At 39.1% G+C, this 18604-nt stretch overlaps 2 protein-coding genes and 1 pseudogene across 5 annotated transcripts in view; 2 read left to right on the top strand and 1 right to left on the bottom strand.

Moving 5' to 3' along the window:
- The window catches only part of magixb (MAGI family member, X-linked b), a 72642-nt gene extending 62718 nt beyond the window's left edge, over nucleotides 1-9924 (bottom strand). For 3 of the 4 annotated variants that reach the window (XM_088332436.1, XM_088332438.1, XM_088332439.1), the window contains exon 1: nucleotides 7535-7775. In XM_088332436.1, the coding sequence (XP_088188562.1) occupies nucleotides 7535-7617 (83 nt within the window). In that variant the 5' untranslated portion in view covers nucleotides 7618-7775. Of the gene's footprint in view, nucleotides 1-7534; nucleotides 7776-9776 lie in introns of those variants that run through there. The other variant, XM_088332437.1, reaches the window with a different exon arrangement.
- A 985-nt stretch (nucleotides 9925-10909) lies between these two features.
- Nucleotides 10910-11088, top strand: LOC148370102 (U2 spliceosomal RNA; annotated as a pseudogene).
- Nucleotides 11089-11728: 640 nt separating this feature from the next.
- gpkow (G patch domain and KOW motifs) lies at nucleotides 11729-18580 on the top strand. Its single transcript, XM_088332435.1, has 11 exons — nucleotides 11729-11950; nucleotides 12094-12296; nucleotides 12584-12717; nucleotides 14045-14151; nucleotides 14308-14521; nucleotides 14626-14758; nucleotides 15604-15769; nucleotides 15852-15972; nucleotides 17781-17850; nucleotides 18177-18262; nucleotides 18332-18580. The coding sequence occupies exons 1-11, from the start codon at nucleotides 11763-11765 to the stop codon at nucleotides 18461-18463; spliced, it is 1554 nt and encodes a 517-aa protein (XP_088188561.1). The 5' UTR covers nucleotides 11729-11762; the 3' UTR covers nucleotides 18464-18580.
- Nucleotides 18581-18604: the final 24 nt, after the last annotated feature.

Here is an 18604-nt window from a genome sequence, read left to right as displayed (position 1 = left end):
TGCCTCGTAGTGAAATGAGAGAGAAAGACGTATCGAGATGAGTCAGCAGACTGGCGCCTGGACCTAAAGCATATCAACACCAGCCGGCAGAGATGTGAAGCTGCGTCATTGCTGTCGTGGACTTTTCCGGACAGTTTTACAGGCTTAACGGGTTGTTACTGTCATGTACTTTTTTTGATAATTCTTACATGGTACCTATGTTTTTCTTATTGATGTTCATCATGTTTTGTGTACACAAACTAGAAGGGGATTACCACTTGTGAGGCCCATTCTCAAGGTTTCATATTTTCCTAATGTTGAGGTTTTTGAGATTTTCCTTGCCCACATGTTGATTTCAGATCGCGGGGAAGTGTATTTGTGGGCTGTGCAAACCTTTGAGAGATTTTTTGATTAAGGGCTATAAAATAAATGTCACTTGACTTGATATATTTTAAGAAGAAATTCAACAAACCGCCAAACTCGCTCCGCTGAGAAATGCCAATTTTTCAGCGCATTTGACTTCACTTAAGACTATTTGACAAAAATATTTAAATAATAATTATGCCAGAGCATGTGTCCCATATCAATATAAATATACCACTTGAAATTGATCTTCTTCCCACAGGAACTTGAAAGTGTTGAGGCTCATTTTGACAGTAATTTCTATCCTACATTATGGTTTGAAAACAAGGTGCAAATGTCTTTTGTAAAAGAAAAGGCACAAAATACTGCAAACAAGGATACCTAAATATTTACCTTCAGTGCAGACAGCACTCAAGAAGGAGAAAGTTAGTTGCGGCCTGTGTATAGCTCCGCCCATTCCTACTGCTCACACAATCAAATTGCTCTAGGTACTTTGATAGGGCTTCTGGACAAAACGTTTGTTTTGTGTTAAAGTTTGTTCTGTGGCTTTTTATCATGACGTGTCTAAAGAATGAATTGTTTATTGAGCTTGCATATAAAGGATTATTTAGCCATTTACAGCCTCTATGAGGTCTGTTGGTGTTACACCCTGACTGTCGTTAAAATTGTGTCCTATATGTACTGGAGCGAATCCTTTGTGTGTCAGTATGTCTTGGGTTCACGTGTGTGACTCTTGGCTCTGCACAAAGTAATATGTTGAAGATTGCACAAGTTCTATTTTATCTCCGAGCCACAAGTACGCATGTAAAGAGCCATATTTGGCCCTGAAACGACAGGTCCCTGACCCCTGTTGTAGAGCTTCATCCATAACACATTTCTACTGAGCATTTCTTAAAATCCCAAGCTTATCGCTTGTATCTGGTTATCCCGGAAGAAAGAATTCGGAAAACTGCGGCCACCACTCAAGATATGGAATTTTACTTCATTCTTTTATGTTTAATGATGAACATTTAATGTCTTTATTCATCAACAGCTGCAGTGTGAAGCCCTTAAAGACTATTTTCTGATAAAGTATACAGAAATTAAATTGGATGATGGAATCTTTGAGTCTTCTTTTAACAGTTGAAAAAAACAAGCAGGGAGGGATCATTGTTATCCATAATCGTATAGAAGACAACTGATTGATGTTGTCATCTCTAAAAGGAGATGCCAAAACACTAGTTTCTAGGGAGAGAAAATATTAGTTTAATCATAGAAACCACTTTCAGGAATGGTTTATTTTTGTTGTAATTATTAGCCAATCTTGCTTACTGTTGATTTCAGCTCAAAACATCTCCAAAGCTAAATGTGTCCCTGTAATTTTTATGTCCCCGATTTTATTTTCCAAACCAAACCCCATTTTTGAAACAAAACAAAATAATTCTTTACCATGTTTTTATAGAAAACAGCGATTTGATGTTCAAAGGAGGTGACAACTTCAAAGACACCAACTCTACAAAAAATATTTGTTTGATAAAGCCACTTCCAGGTATAGTTTATATTTACTGTTGTGATTATTAGCCTATATTGTGTACTGTTGCATTCAGTTCAAAACATCCCAAAGCTACAGTATAGGTGTGCCTTTAGAATTTTATTGTCACTGATTTTCATCTAAGGTAAATGTTTTTTTAAAGTACAGTAAGTAAAAAAGCTCATTTAAACACTCCTGTATTGTGTGATTGGATTTGTGATGAGTCATGCTTTTTTTAGAAACTTGCTGATCAGTTATCCATGACCGGCCACATGAACCCTAATGAGTCTAAAGCCGACTGAACGTCACCCCTGGCTGTTCTCCTGCTAACCTTTTCAACTGCTGTTTTTACTGCAACAGAATTAGCGATTCACAGGGAAGGTCAAACAAAAGCAGGCCATCTTCACTTGCGTGTTTGTGTGTGTACATGCAAGTGATGGTGCTGATTCAGACGCTCAGCAGCTGAAGGTGACCCCTCCCTTCGCCTGCCCTGCTGTCTGTCTCACTCCCTCATATTGATCTCACTTGTCCAACTCACATCCGACTCAAGGATACACGGATTTGTCGCTTTCATGACATTTCAGATTTTGCCCTGTGTGAATCGCAACTCGGTAAGACGCCATTGATACGTTATCGACTGACCGGCACTGTATGAGTTAAAGCACTTAACGGTCAGTTTATCCCAACTGTACCAGATCACGCTGGAATAGGTGAGCACGTGTTGTTTTTAGGATTTGATGAAATGTGGATAGGACTAAGAATAGAGCAGGATACAAGTGCAGAATCTAAATGCAGTAGCTGGAAGCAAAGGTTTGGACCACAGATGGGAGAATGTGTCTGCGTAGCCCTGCCTTGTCAAGGGTAAACTTCACACACTCACATATAAGCACACACAAGCATTGCTTTTTTTTGCCTCACCTTAAACAGCAGAATGAATATGCATCAAGCCGAAGGACACGGGAGGAACCTAATTAAGCAATAGGCAACTCCCTGATGCATTGCCACGACACAGCATTGACATCCCCCGTCACCCCTTCCTCGTTAGTCATGTTGGCCGTCCACAAGCATTCAGCCTCAAAATCTGTGGGTTATCTGAATTATCGCAAGAGGGCAAAAGCCAGCTTTGCCATGTTATTGTTAGAGCAATATCACCACAACATCCTCTCAAAGAGCACTGAAAAAAGTCACGGCCTAAGAAAGTCATTCATCACTCTGCTGCATCATGCAGGGACACACCCTCGACAAACGACCGAATCCTTGAAGCTTTTATGCGCTAGCAAATCCACAGAACATCCAAATGACGGACTGGTTGCCAAATTTGAGATATGAGCCTTGCTATATGAGGTCAAATTCTCATTCCTTGTCCAAATGAATATATGGGAACGCAAAAAATCCATTGCAGCCGGCCTACAAGATATTCGGTGATACTATAATTTAACCCTGTGTCAAAGGTACTGTTTATTTAAAATAGCAAGTCAAAAAATAAACCACTATAGCAACCATTAAATGTGTTTGACCATGATGCCTTTGTTCAAACATTTTTTTTACTTACAGTGCCATGAAAAAAGTATTTTTCCAATTCTGTTCAATTTTTATGCCAGATGTAACGAGCGGCACACCTTCCAAAAATTATATTGTTTTACTCAATATAAACTTTGACTTTTTGGAAGGTGTGCCACCCGTTACATCTAAAAATGGCACAGCATTTGACAAAAAGAGCATGATGCTAACAGTAAAGCAAGTTGGTGGCGGTTTGATCGTCTGGGGCTGCTTTGCTGCCTCAGGACCAGTACAACTTACTGTGGTTTACAGAATAATGTATTCTGGTGTTAACCAAGAGATTAGAAAGGAACAGCCAGGCATCAAGTCAAGCCCTCAAACTCAAACGCTATTGAATTAATGCAGCAGGACAATGATCCAAAAGACACCAGCAAGTCCAACTCTGAATGGCTCAAAAAGAAATCAAAAGAAGTTTCTGGAGTGGCCGGGTCAAAGTCAGGATTTAAATCCAATTAAGATGCAGCAGTGTCACCTTAGACGGACAGTCATGCTAGGAAACCCTACGATATGGCAGATTTGAACAAATTTGCTAAAATCCCTCCACAGCAGACTCATTACCAATTATCGTAAATGTTTCATTTCTGTTTTGCTGATAAAAGTGGCCCAACTCACTATTATGTTAAGGGAGCAATAGGTTTTGAATATTGGGGGCCTTATTAAAAGGTATCAGCATGACAAAAATCTATTTTGCATTTCCATTGGGTTGTATCTGTGTGATATTAAACTTGGCTTAATGATCTGAAACCTTTGAGAGTGATACAATTGCAAAAAACAAAGAAATCAGGAGGGTGGCAAATACTTTTTTACAAAATTGTATCACTGGAACGTGCAGAAAGTGTTATTTGGCAGCCTGTATAGCTAACTATGACGTTTGTGAGCATGAAGCAAAAAAGCTTCTTCTTAAACATTTAAACAATCACTTATACATCTAAATAGAGCCATCAAAGGAGCTAACCCCTTCCCATGGTTTGGGAAATCTGAATATTCAAAGGAAAACAGAGTTCATTACTCTTGAATGCTTGTGCTAAAATAATTTGCAGTGGTGCCTTCACTTGCGAGCAACCTGACCTACAAGGTAGCCATAAATTGCCATTACTCCAATTTTTTTTTCCGTACTTGGCATGCAATACCTGCAAAATGACAACTGCGCCACTCAAGTGACTTTAAAATACGTGGCACTTTGCAAAGAGGAAACAATTTCTCAGAATGTTGTTTATTGGCACACCCACTTGATGTATGTGTCACACTAAACACAAAGCACATCATTATACAGAAAGTATTTAAAACAACCCTGGATAAGTTTACATCCAGGAAATTATCCGCTTGAAAACGTTATATTGCCAGTTTTCTGATTTGATGGACGCACACAAAAATCGGTTTTAGGCCTTAGTCCAATTCTGTTTGAAATGGTCGAGTTCGTCCTTTCATGTTCCAGTTACTCATGCATGTATACGCATTGGAGTATACTGATTGCTTGTGCGCATAGGAAGTTTCCCTTATCCTGAATATTTCTATGCCCCAAAGTACTGTGGGACGAATGAAACACGCAAACCCTGGCTTACGCTCTAAAAAAGACCACATGCGTATTTCTCTGGGACATTTCCATTTAATTTCTGTGTTGAAAATGCCACAGATGTATTTATCTATCTAGAGTGGAAGACACACTTGTATCCATCTATAAATAGTCAAAGTGTATACTTTTGGCGAGTCACGTATGAGCAAATATTTTAAACACACGGGAGAGCTACAAAACTCACTTTTGGTGCGCAAAAGATTTTAATGTTAAATTTTGTTTGTAGCAAAGATTAGATCATCTTTTATTCAATGTCAAAAGTTGAATCCGGAAATGTCTATTCGCTTAGTTACGACACTCCCACTTCGCCCTTGTAATCAGAATACTCGCTCACTATGAATGTGAGGTTATTTGTTTGTCTCTGGCCATGTAGACGGTTCATTCATATTGCTCCAGAAATCCTATACTCCGTTTCCAATTGGAATATTGCCTGCATGTAAACATATTCACCGTCTGAGTTTCACTCCACTAACTAGTGCAACAGAATATTAGTTAGCATTGATATTGAAAAACATTTTAACTAAGGCACTACCACATAAAGTAAATTTGAGTTACTCTTGGTGGAATAAATCTAATATAATTAATGCTGACTGAAATCCTGAGTCATGGTGACTTTCAATATTTGCTGTATTTCTGTTCCTACAGATGACCAGAGGGAGAAACACAAATGATATAATTTAAGCATTGCATTGTGTCACACCGTTAAATTTTTACAACTAACTCTCTTTACTGAAGAGTAAATGCCAACCAGAGTTATTTTTAGGCTGTCAATACCTACCTAATATCAATAAATCTGTTCAAATGAAAACAGCCAATACCTTGGCTGCCCTTTTAGTGTCATGTAGGATCAGAAATTAACATTCATGTTATCCAATTTTAAGGAAAATGCTATGCTCTAATATGCAAGGCTTTCTGTGAATTTGCATGTCATTGATTTTGAGGAAACACGTGTATCAATTGTAGAGGTGTGTCGATATCAATGACTACTCAAACTTTTGGGAAGAATTGGTATAAATTAAATAAAAAACGTGGTATCAAAAATTCCCAACTGTTATTGTTTCATGCCTATGCTCACTTTGCACAATGTTGCCTATTTTTGCACTACCGCACATTGCACTAATACAATCCCAAAACTATATGTAACATCCTACATGCCCACATTTCTTGTGTATATATTGTGTAAATTATAACGTTTATCTTCTTTGTTCCTTTATATTGTGTAAATTATACCCATATCTTCTTTGTTCCTCTATCTTCTTTGTTTTCTTTTAGCCTCACTGTTAAATATGAACCTGGAGTGCCACGTCCAATTTCGTTGTCACAATATGTTCAACCCATTTTGTAACAATGACAATACAGGCATATTATATTATATTATATTTTAAACTGGAAACCAATAATAAGCAAGTCCAAATATTGGTACTGTGTACAGATTATGGCATTTACAAAACAGATTACCATGGATGGATGAATGGAGGGATGGATACATACCTGTCAACGTATACATTTTCTCCAAATTCTATGTGTTTGTTAATCATTTCAAACTCTGTAAGAGGTATAACATGTTTTGTACGGGAAAAAGACCAGTTTTGTCTTGCCCATTTCCACTCTATTCTGGATCGTCAAGGACACTGGTAGCAGACAACCACCTCTTCATAGATTGCTAATATTGTCGCAGTATTCTACATAGTCTATCTTGCTGTGAGTAAATAGGTTCCACAGACTGTACTCCCTAAATTCATTAGATATTTTGAATAATAAATGAAACTGGGCAATGTGAATAGCAACATAAAAGACGTATACATAGCTTACGCTCTAAACCGCCTCAATGGGATGGAAACACCTATGCCTTTCTCTGACTGCTAAATATATACCATTTGGGAATGTACCAAAGCCTATGATGAAAAAAAACAAACTTGGCTTGAGGGCACTCTCTCTCAGCTACCGCTTATTTCTGAATTTCTTTTGTTGCCGCCTAATGTTTTTGCACTACTTTTCATTGCACAACTGTTACAATGAACTATTTTTCATTGCACTATTATTATAGTTTAGGCCAGTCTCTAAGCGGTACTTTATAATTATTTTGGTCTATTTATCTTGACAGTATTTTCTTATTTTTCTCTTTAAAGTCATTATTACATGTTTACTCTGGAGTGCCATGTCTAATCTTGATACATAGAATGTTTTACGACGTTCATATCAATGACAATAACGACATTTCAATTTGATTCTACTGGCAAAGGTGGACATGTGCTTTATGTGGATGAATGGATTTATGGATAAACAGATGAATAGATGAAAAGATGGATGGATGGATTGACGAAAGGGCGGTGATCACAACCACTTGTACACCTCACAAATAGCAAAGCTGACTTTTTTAAAGGCGCAAACTTTTTAGTGGAAAAAAAATCTGCCTTTCCAAATCAGCGGCTGTGCCCAAACTTCACCTGTCCACATTACTCACGAGCATCCCATGTACACTACATGTCATCATTCGGCCATTCCACGCGTTCTCGTGAGAGCTGCAGGTGGAAATCTTGTTTACTGACCTGCCGTGGCGCTGACATACACACATCCTCTTCAAGCAGTTGAGCCGCTCGAAGAGGATCCGTTTGAACGTGTCTATATACATTGCCGCCCGCGGGTGCCCCTTGAATCCTAAACTGTGTAATATATGTTCGGTTTTGGAAAAGGAGAAGTGCGTAAGGGACTAAAGGGATGACGTACGCAGCCGCTGCCAGCGCCGCCGCCGCCGCGTCCCAGAGGAAGAAAGTCGGGAGGATGCGCGCGGCTTACGGGATATTTGGATACTAGTAGGGATGCTGAGGAAGGGTGAGCAGGCAGAGATAGAGAGAGAGAGAGAGAGAGAGAGAGAGAGAGAGAGAGAGAGAGAGAGAGAGAGAGAGAGAGAGCGACAGCGGGTAGAGAGAAGGGTGTAGCAAGAGTGCATGCGCACAATCTGACAAGGGCTCCTTTTTATGTGTAGTGCGTCTGTGGATCAATGCTAGCCATGCTCTTTTGACCTAGGACTTCGCCACCTTCACCTTCAACACTTTTCATCCAGACCAACATACCTGTCAACATGAGCCATTGCAGTTCCCCTAATTAAGTTAAAACCTTGCACAGTAAAATAGCCAGTGTTATTTCAACACCTAAAGAGTATATTTTAACATTACCCCAGTGAATATATTTTTCTCTCTACAGAGTGTAAACTGTAAACTGAACGTATAATTGAATTTTCACTGTTGATTTTACTCTGATCAGTTCAAGGATCCCATAACCCAATGTTTCTCAACTCACGGGTCATGACCAAGAACTGGGTCGCGGGCCTTTTCCTTGGCAAAATAATGCGAAGAAAAAAAACAACTTAGTCATTTAAACTCCCTAACAGTAGATGGAGATAATTCTCTCTAAACGCGAGTTGACACCGGCCATTTCACCCCACAGAAGAAGACCGATTATTTATTTTTTTACACATGTTAAGCATGACCAGATGAAAATGCAGTTGAGAATTTATGAGATATGGATTTTACTGTCTTGTGACAAAGCTACAGAAGTTAAGTATTTTGGATTTCATTAAAAATGCAGCAAATTTAATATTAAAGAGAACTTTATTATTTAAAGTCGTTTGGTTTTGCGGGTGATTTTGTTTTTTAAAAATGTGAATATATTATAATATCTCTGGATTAAATTGCACAATCCATTTAATAAATTTGAGAAGGGTATTTTTTTGTCTTGATTTGGGTCACGTATTGTGATTTGGGTGAAATTGTGGGTCCTTAGGCCAGACATGTTGAGAACCACTGCCTTAACTGCCTGGGTTGTCAGGGGACCACTTCCTGTGGTTTGTCTTAGGCAAGTACAACCTGGCGGCATCCCTCCTTCTTCGGCTTTACTTTGATAACAGTTATTATTTTACACTACACTGCACAAAGGAGTGTTAGCTTTTAAGAGTCAAACATTTTGTTTACTTTCAAGAGACAATTATTTTTTAAACTTTAAAGTTGCTGTCCGGGATTGGGAAATGTTACACTAGCTGACGCCATCTTCTGGCTTAAGTTATCATTACAACCTTTGTCAAGCTCTTTTTGTGGCAAGTATGTATAAAATATACTCCTTTTTATCATTTTCAAGGTTTCGTTGGTGTTTGTACCATACTGTATTATTTTATTTTATTACATTCACCATTTTATTGCTTCGCCAACAAAAAAGAAACTGCAGGGACAAGCATGAAATCACTCTCCGCACCCCTCCTCCTTCTTCTCCCATTCTTGCTTCCTAAATAGAAAAAATATTCTTCTTTTAACTTTTAAAGGACATTTTAAACGGCACACCCAACCTTGAAATAGTCAATTATCTTTTACACCGGAAAGGTGTTTAACACGTACTGCGTAGTTGCTGCAATATCTATAGAATGAAAATTGTGAAAGTGACAGTGTAAAACCTGTGCAACCTTTTTTGTTTTGTTTTAACTTTACTCTGTCCATTGTTGGAATAACGTCAGCGATGTTAAACACACTACCAATGCAAATGTACAGTAACTGGTATATTTGCTGTGTGCTAACTATGTGAGGGTGTGAGAGATAGTTTGTGTAAATAAGTTTCTTTTATTTACCAAATAAAGAACACTAACAATTTTCAGGTCATATTTCTTAAATTGCAGTTAATTCTGTGTCGCCTATTTTACGTAGTGGTGTATTACAAAAGAAACGTACGCAATTTGAAATCATAAAAACACGTATAAAACAAGGGGAGACACGTTAAATCGAAAGGTATAGAACAAGCTCTCACCTGAGGGTCGCTTCCTCTGCTTCAAACGGATCACAGTCATTGGGCAGCATTTGTTTTCCTCTTTCTTTTTTTAAACAAGCAATGCACTGTATCTCAAAGTGTCATTGAAGTGCAGGTGTGGTGCGTTCAAGGCACCGGGCGAGCAGCGGCATATTGTTCGCAAAAAGGTCAAAAGGGAAAGTTAAGGGGAGGAAATTGTTAAAAGCACCGCCCTTTTTCTGTATTTCCAAAGATGCACCTGCAGAAGCATCACTCAGTCTTAGCGCAGGAGCAATAAGTCTCCAATTTTCTACTAAATACAAGGAAGAGAGGACAACTGCTTTGAATTTAATGAAAAATACTGGTTACTGCCCGAAAATGTAGCACCTGGAATGTAAAGATCAATATGAAGTATTTTTTCGCAGGATGTGTTTCACATGTTAACATAGAGAGTATTAACATTTAATTACTTCTTCTGGTTAGTATTGCCTTTTACACGCTGGTTAACTACTGTTAAAAGAAAATAACTCTGAAATTGTTTAATTGATGTTGGAAATGTCAGGAAAAAATGTTAAAACGTCATATCGTCACGTCATATTGTCAAATATAAAAAATTGTGAATATGCTTGATGGCTGTGTTTTGCTGCTGTTGGTGTCAGTGGATTTGTTCAGACCGAGGACAATCGACTTTGGCCTGGACGGATCTATTGACACTAACAAAGATGTTATATAATGAAATTGTGAATATGTTTGATTTTCGAGAAGGTTTGTTCAAACCTCACTTTGTGTTTGCTGTTAAAAACGTAATATTGGAATATAATATTGTGAATGTGCTTAATTGCTGTTGAGATTGTCATGATTGTTTTCTGTTTTTAGTGTCAATAAATTTGTTCAAACCAAAAAATAAAAAAAAAATGTTTGGACGGATCTATTGACACTAACAAAGATGTTATATAATGAAATTGTGAATATGTTTGATTTTCGAGAAAGTTTGTTCAAACCTCACTTTGTGTTTGCTGTTAAAAACGTAATATTGGAATATAATATTGTGAATGTGCTTAATTTCTGTTGAGATTGTCATGATTGTTTTCTGTTTTTAGTGTCAATAAATTTGTTCAAACCAAAAATCAATACAAACTAAAAGGTCTGCACAGACCACTGTTCTGTGGTTCTAGAATTGTGTACTATCTTTGTAGTTACAGTTGTGGAATTAAAGCCATAATTGCATTAATCAAGACTGATTTTTGCTATCCGGAGATGGAATAAGAGCTTGCTCTGTCCACTCCACACATCGGCCCGGTATTGCAGTACCTCCGGGAACGGTGCATTCGCAATGATCGCAGCAAGGCTTTAAGGCTAGGACCTTAGCTTGGCCTTTTGGCTGAGAGTAAGAGTCCCTGCTCCTTGGCTTTGTAGTGTATTATGAACTGACCGATAACGGATAATGAATTAAGAAGATAGAACAATAACCCTTAAAAAATCCCCCCCAATACAAACTAAAATCACATTACAATTGTAATTGAAATCATCCCCGGGTTTGTTCGTTTCTTTAAAAAGCACAATTCTGTAGTTAGTACAATATGAACCAGAGGATTTTTTACCCACGGATTGTCGTGTAAGGTACACTTGCTATCTAGTGGTGAATTAAGAGAATGCAGAATCCAAAATTGGGTGTTCAAGCAAGCACGACGTAGTCTGACTCAGATAATCCAACCAAAATGATAATGCATTATCTCCTCCAGTTGCACACAAACACATACTGTTAAAAGAACATGCAGATGTGACAAAATGCAACCTCAGTGGGGAAGTGTTTCAATCTAGAGTAAGAAATGCAAAATAACCCTCTGTTGGGGCGTATGGTCAGAGTCCAGCAATCCTTTCAGTGAAAATTCCTTTACTCTTTTTACCAGTCCCTTCTTCATTTCATCCCTCTGAACGTCGTACTTCTAGTTGACTCGAACTACAACTCCCACGATGCACTCAGCCTCTTGACGTCACCAGTACACAATGGCGTCGCAAGTGAATCGTTCGTGTTCCCCCTCGTCTTCAGAGGATCAATGCGAGAAGAAAGCGATATCAGTTTCGTTCGGATTTGCCAAAACATTGAGCAAATTCAAACCTCCGACCGGCGACGCTGTGTCGGCGAAAGAGGACATCGATTATTTGACTGGAATCGCCAGAAATGAATTGCAGAGGTAGGGTAATGCTAACACTGTTTTGTTTGTAATAGCAAGCTTAACACGACCCTCGGTATTACATTATTTTTTGCGTTTATACATATATATATATATATATATATATATATATAATTTTAACGTGTTTATTTTTTCATGTCCAGCACAAAGCCATCCGAAAGGGAAACGGAACGTATTATTCCTCTGATTCTGAAGAACCGCTGGCGATCAGCGGACCAAGAAGATACGAGCCTTGCAAATGGGGACAAAATCCCCAAATTAGCTCAGATAAACGGAGATGGAAAGAGGAATAACACTCACGAGAACGATTCTGTAGAAGCACAGGCTGTCAAGGAGCTTATTGAAGGTGTGTTTATCTGCAGAGCTTCAGCATATGTCTTTTTGTGTCAGACCATTTACCTCTCAATAATTGGCAGAATGGATCAAAAATACCTATTTTTCAACAAAATAGGGTGCTTGAGTACACTTCAACATCCATTACAGACGAGTATGCTTTATTGAAGCGATACATTGTCTAAATGGAAAACCCCTAAAAACCTAGGTGAAATAACGATACCTTGAAGATCCTAAGAGTTTTCCTGCCTGCTGCTTGTTTTCACAATAGTCAACCGACTTGTTTTTTGCTTGTGTCAGATTCAAGGAGGAAGCTAGAAGAATTGCAGTCGGAGGTCAATCTCAATCTCACTATCCCCCTTTTGGCACAAAACAAGGTCCCCGATGGTTTTGAGGATGGAGAGCTTTTAAATGTGGACCTACGACCTCAACCTGTAAGTAGATGGACCAGCCACAGTCAAAATGGTTTGCCACAAACTGAACACCAGACGTTTTGACATGTGACTTTGTTTTAAAAATCTACACTTTCTGTTTCATCTCTGAATTGAATTACGTATTTCTATTCAGTTTTTCTTAGAAGCGGCTTTTGGGCTCACAAATAAAATGGTCTCAATGGTAGATCTTTTTTTAAAGAATAAAATTTGATAAGATAAAAAAAAAAAAGGAGTTGCAGCCCGTAGACTTTTTGTGATTAGGGGCTGTACATATAAACCTGACTTGACTTGTCGTTTTTCCTGGTTGTAAGAATATTGAAAAGAAAGAAAACAATCAATTGATTTTAATGTACAACATAGAAGATTTGCTGTTAGGGCTGAAATTTGCAGCCTTGAGTTGTGGATATTCATTCATTTTCCGAACAGCTTTTACACATTATTGAGTTTAGGGACGCTGAAGCTAGGATCCGTCTGAAGTCAGGCCAAATGGCGTTTTCCACAAAAAAAAGCTCTGATAAAAACAATTTGCTGTTCTTAAAGAGACTGTTTTATATATTTTCCAAAATTTGTCGCTATAATATGTAGTGCAACCAAAAAATGTGTCTAATTAAGACTACAAACTACAGAGACTGAAAGGGAGCAAAACCAGTCTTTCTCAAAGAAAGATAAAAAAAGATACAAATATTATTTTAAATAAATAAAAAATAGGGACACTTTTTTTGTCTTTTTTTATTTTTCTTTCCCTTTTTCCTTGAGCTTTACTTTTTTGTGATATATATATTTTTTTGACCTTTTATTTTTTATTTCTCTTCAAAAATCAAAATTTGGTCACTTTTAGTCTCCATATTTTGTTCTATTTCATTGTGCTTTTTGCATTTGTTTTCGGTGGTACGACAGAATACAGTGACATCTAGTGACTTTTAACTTCTATATCAAGTTGGGGGGGTCTCAAACTATCATCCTGTGGGCCACAATTGGTCCCCGGGCGGTGAGTTTGAGACTCCTTGTTTCAGGGTTGCCAGGGCCAATCCCAGCTCAAAATGGGCAGCCGGCTGGGGCAACCCTGGACTGATTGACAGCCAATCACAGGACATAGCTGTATATACATTCTTCTAAATGCTCAAAAAAATGTAACTGTAGTTTTCTAGTCGTACTACTGTATACACTTCTGTTTGTTACAAAAACAGAAAAAATATTAAACTTGAGCTCTTAGTTATGTGCTAAGCAAATATACCACATTCGTAAAGCTTGCATCACATTTAAATCCTCTTAAAATATGAATAAATTATCTTTGTGTCTGCATGTATTTGTATGTCTGTATATCAAGTCGACAGAGGAAGATTATGAGAGAGTTCCTGTTGAAGGCTATGGAATGGCAATGCTGAAAGGCATGGGCTGGAAAAAGGGGGAAGGCATTGGGCGCACTTTTAAACAGTAAGTCTTTTTCTTGTTTATGTGTAAAAACATTTTTAGCCGTGGGTCTGACATCACTGGTTCAAACACAAAAGTCTGAGAACCTTTCCTTTTCAATTTCGATCTGACAATAAAGACCTATTGTAGCGTTTTCTTTGTTTTTGTTTCTCGTGACAGAGACGTTAAGCCATATGAATACACGCCCCGTGTGATGGGGTTGGGACTTGGAGCAGATCGCTCAGCCATCAAGGATCTGGAGCCCACCAAACGCCGGCGCCCGCCCAAGCCCGGCGAAGAGCGCGATAAAGAGGAAGAGGATGAGCGTCTGGTTTTGGGGCGTGGCGGGTGCGTGCTGCTGGAGTCAGGAGTGCACAAAGAGCGCTACGGAAAGGTCGGATACATTTTTGTCATTCTCGAGAGACTGCTCTGCAATTCATTTCTGGCGATTCCAGTCAAAAGGATGATCTTTTTTGACCCCTTTTGTGTCCCATGCAGATTGAAGCTCTGGACACAGACAACGCTCGTGTTTTGGTCAAGTTAGCAATTGGTGGCGACGTGGTGTCAGTCCACCAATATGCTGTTAAACTGGTCAAGCAGAAAGAATATGACCGATACGGAAAAGACCTCAGTAAGCGGAGCAAGAGCAGATCAATGTTTTGGGGGGGGGGGGTCAAGTCATATCTGCCCATACCCCAGATTTGGTCATGTGTGTAACCCTGAATGAAAGTGTAGACATTCTTTGTAACTTAAAAATGTCACAATTTGCTTTTACTTAATAGATCAACTCTGTTTTAGCATTTTCTTCAGTCGTTAAGAACAGACTGGTTGTCATATCAAGCAATTTGTTTTGCTATATGCACTCATAAATCAGAAAATGTTTTTGAAAGATTAGATACAAATAGTAAAACATACTCCAAGATACATATGTAGTTATTATTGAACAACAGTAGTTGCTAGAGGAAGTTCTCAGTTTTTGTTCTTATGGCAGGTAGATAACATTGCATAAATATTTTACCAGTTCACTTCTATTGCTTTGTATTAAAAATGGCTATATTCTAATTAAGGTAGGGCGCCCGCTTTGAGACTGGGAGGTCGCTGGTTCGCGCCTCGGCCGAGTCATACCTAAGACTTAAAACATTGGTAAAATGGCGGCGCACTCTGTTGGCTGCGGCTGCATCGGCTCGCTACAACGGGTCAGGTGTATCGACATTTAGTTCTGTGTACATTGTTACAAAGAATGACAATACAAAGGAAATTATTATTATTATTATTAAAGCTAATTATGCTAGGATTTTAACTGGTCAAGATTAAAAAAAGAGAGCCACTGAGCACCAACGTTATACATTTTAGTCTGGTTTGTTTTATTCTTAATTTAGTCAAAATTATGGTCCCTACATTTGAAAAGTGCTCAGGAATTCTGCAAATATGCAAGCTGTCATGGGTTGTGCTTAAGGTGTTTTTCCATTTAATAAGGTCGTCTCAGCAAAGCACATAAAAGCAAAGTCAAAGAGCAGAGAGAGCATGATGAGCGACAGCAACGCGCGGAGAAGGAAAGGCGGCACGCAAAAGACGTCAAACACCTATCTTCTGAATCTGACAGAGGAAAAGATAACAGGAAAAGGAAACACGGGGAATTCAGGTATGCCATATACACAGGGTATACAGTATGGCTCAACATAACTGCTCCCAACTAGAAAGCTTAAATATCGTCTCTTCTCCAGGGAGGATCCTCTGGAAAAGGGGGTGCGGCAGGCAAAGGCAGCACCCTCATGGCTCCAGAGGGATCTAAAAGTCCGTTTTGTGGACAAAGGTTTTAAGGGGGGAAGGTACTACAACTCAAAGGTATTTCACAAATAAATTAGCCTTTAGTTTTTGTTTCGAAAGTTTTATTACGACAAGAGACACATTCGATATTCATAAAAGTTTAATGGTACTGTTACAGAACCCATTTTGTTTGGCAGTGGGGATATTGATGCTCTCTTAATAATAAGCTTTGAAAAATAAGTACGATTTAGAAAAGCAATGAATATTGTTTGATAAACTGTAGCGAGGGTTTGCCCTCCTGTAGATGCTACAGGACCATTAAAACAAGGGCGGGCTGGGAGACTTTCTTCCCATCACACCTCTCTCTCTGTCTCTCTCTCGCGCTCTCGCTCGCTCTCTCCCGCTCTCTCTCCCTGCTCACCCTTCCTCAGCATCCCTACTAGTGTCCCTCACCATCCTAAATATGCCCGCAAAACTCTATAGTCCTCATATCTTGTTTATAAATCTTTAATTGCTGCTAAATTTTATTACACTACTTTTTATTGCAATAATGTTACGATAACTATTTTGTTTTTCATTGCAACATCGTTACAACTTGGGCCAATCTTTATGCACCATCTTGCAAATATTCTTGCCTGTTTATCTTGACATACGTTTTTCTCTTCTATGTTTTTGTGTTTATCCTACCATTACATGTCAAATCTTGTTGCAAACAAGCTTCACTGTGTTGTCATCAATGACAACAAAGACAATTGAATTTAACTCAATTCAAAATAAATTCGTCAGACAATGTCAAGGTTAGGGCCTGGTCACACAGCCTTTCACGGGCGTATCGAGGCTGAATCACGGCCAGAAATTTCTGCCTGTGAAGCAGACACTGTTGGACGCTTTGAGATCGCGATACAGACGAGATACAGCCGTGCTTTACACGCGGCAAGAAATTCACACGCGGCCGCGCGAAAAAGTTTTGCGCTGCTCAAAACTTTAGACCACGGGTAACCGCGGGCGGCACACGAGGTAATTACGCGGTACAGACGCGGAACGACATGCTACGGCCGCGGCCAGGGTGTGGTTACACGCAGGTAGGACGCAAAATTTTAGCAGGTAATCGCGGGTGGAGCACGGTCATAGCATGTTCTGCGCCTGTATCGCGGTGTTATTACGTGAAATTAGCGTGTTACGCGTGTGACGGTCAAACGCCTTTCTCCGCGTATATTCAGTGCGATTTGCCGAGCACACGTCAGTTGTGCTCGAGAAGTCAAGGGGTGAACATGGATCCCCGTCACCGTAGTAACCTCGTCTTAATCCATTTTTATTTCTTGACATTTCTTTTCATTTCATAACAATATAATAAAATGAAAAACTATTACAATAATAACATATTGGCTTCTTCTTCGGTGCCATAGCTTGAAATGTTGATCTTCACGGGACTATGTCTTGAGCGGTTATGATTTCTACAGCCCGGCTCGGCAGCTTTTATACCCGTGGTCCACACGCGGAAAGGACGTGGAACTGACGCGATGAGGAAGCGGAACAGTCGCCGGCGTCTGTTTTGCGGGCATACCACGGATAAACAGCGGGTTAGCCAATTTTGCGCATTTCCTACCGCGGGCAACCACGGGCAAAAAAAAAAAAAAATCGCAAAATTTTACCCGCGATACAGACTCAAACGGCTGTGTGACCGGTCCCTTAGGGAGCCAGACATACCAGCTAAGTAGTGTGTTTTTGGTTTGGTTTTACCCACAACTTCCACTAAATGTAAGCTCATACAAGGAGTTCAGACTTGGATTTAATTTACTTAGGGAGAATGTTGCATCCTAAAAACTAACACGTTTCTGATTCTCAAGGCCAAACCACTTTTCCAATGACAAATTATTCCCTTTCAGATGCTTGTGGAGGATGTTTTGACGTCATCTACTTGCATTTGTCGAACCGAAGAAGGACGGCTGATAGATGGTAGGTCATTTCTTTTCTACTGCAGAAAAAACCTGTGTTTAGTTAGGTTAGTTTTCTTAATTTGCTGAAAGGAACCTGAAAACTTATTTCGTAGATGCAGCCCCCAATCATTTCCATGTTAGCGGTTTGTCATTTTTCCACTTGCTATGGACCAATTCAGTTGTGTTTATATAATTGAAAATGAAATGACATATTGTAGACGCACCATTAGGCCACAGAATAACCGGGTGGTTGCTACTTTTAGTTGCAAATTACACACTGCCTCAACACAAGATAATGCTTTAACTGTCAATTGTGAAGCTATCAAATGTTTTGTCACGTGACAGATGTGAAGCAGGACATGCTGGAAACAATCGTGCCCAAAAACGAACATGACGCCGTTATGGTTGTACTTGGTGAGCATCGCGGACAGGTGAGTTGAAAAGGAATGTTTTACCATGTGGTTGGCAATCTCCAAATGGAAACGTGCTCATTTGTGCAGGTCGGCCGCATTCTGCAGCGGGACAAAGACAAGTGCAAAGCGATGGTCCAGCTTGAAAGGCATGAACGGAAACTCTTCACTTTCGATTATGACTTTATTTGTCACTACTTGGGAGCAACAGATAACTGCTGAATTCCGGAAAATGTGTCAATGTTACAACAAAATGTATTTTTTAATGTTTATAATGTAATCATGTATTTGCATATGTCATAAAAATTATTTCAGTAAATGGATTTTTACCAGATAGCAGTCAGCCTTTTTCAATGATTTGAC

This window comes from Urocampus carinirostris, chromosome 3, assembly GCF_059441175.1.
Source record: "Urocampus carinirostris isolate Australia breed hairy pipefish chromosome 3, RoL_Ucar_1.0, whole genome shotgun sequence".
In the NCBI taxonomy this organism is placed as follows: Eukaryota; Metazoa; Chordata; class Actinopteri; order Syngnathiformes; family Syngnathidae; genus Urocampus; species Urocampus carinirostris.
Note: the sequence above shows the minus strand (reverse complement) of the source record. Positions and strands in the feature narration are given on the sequence as shown.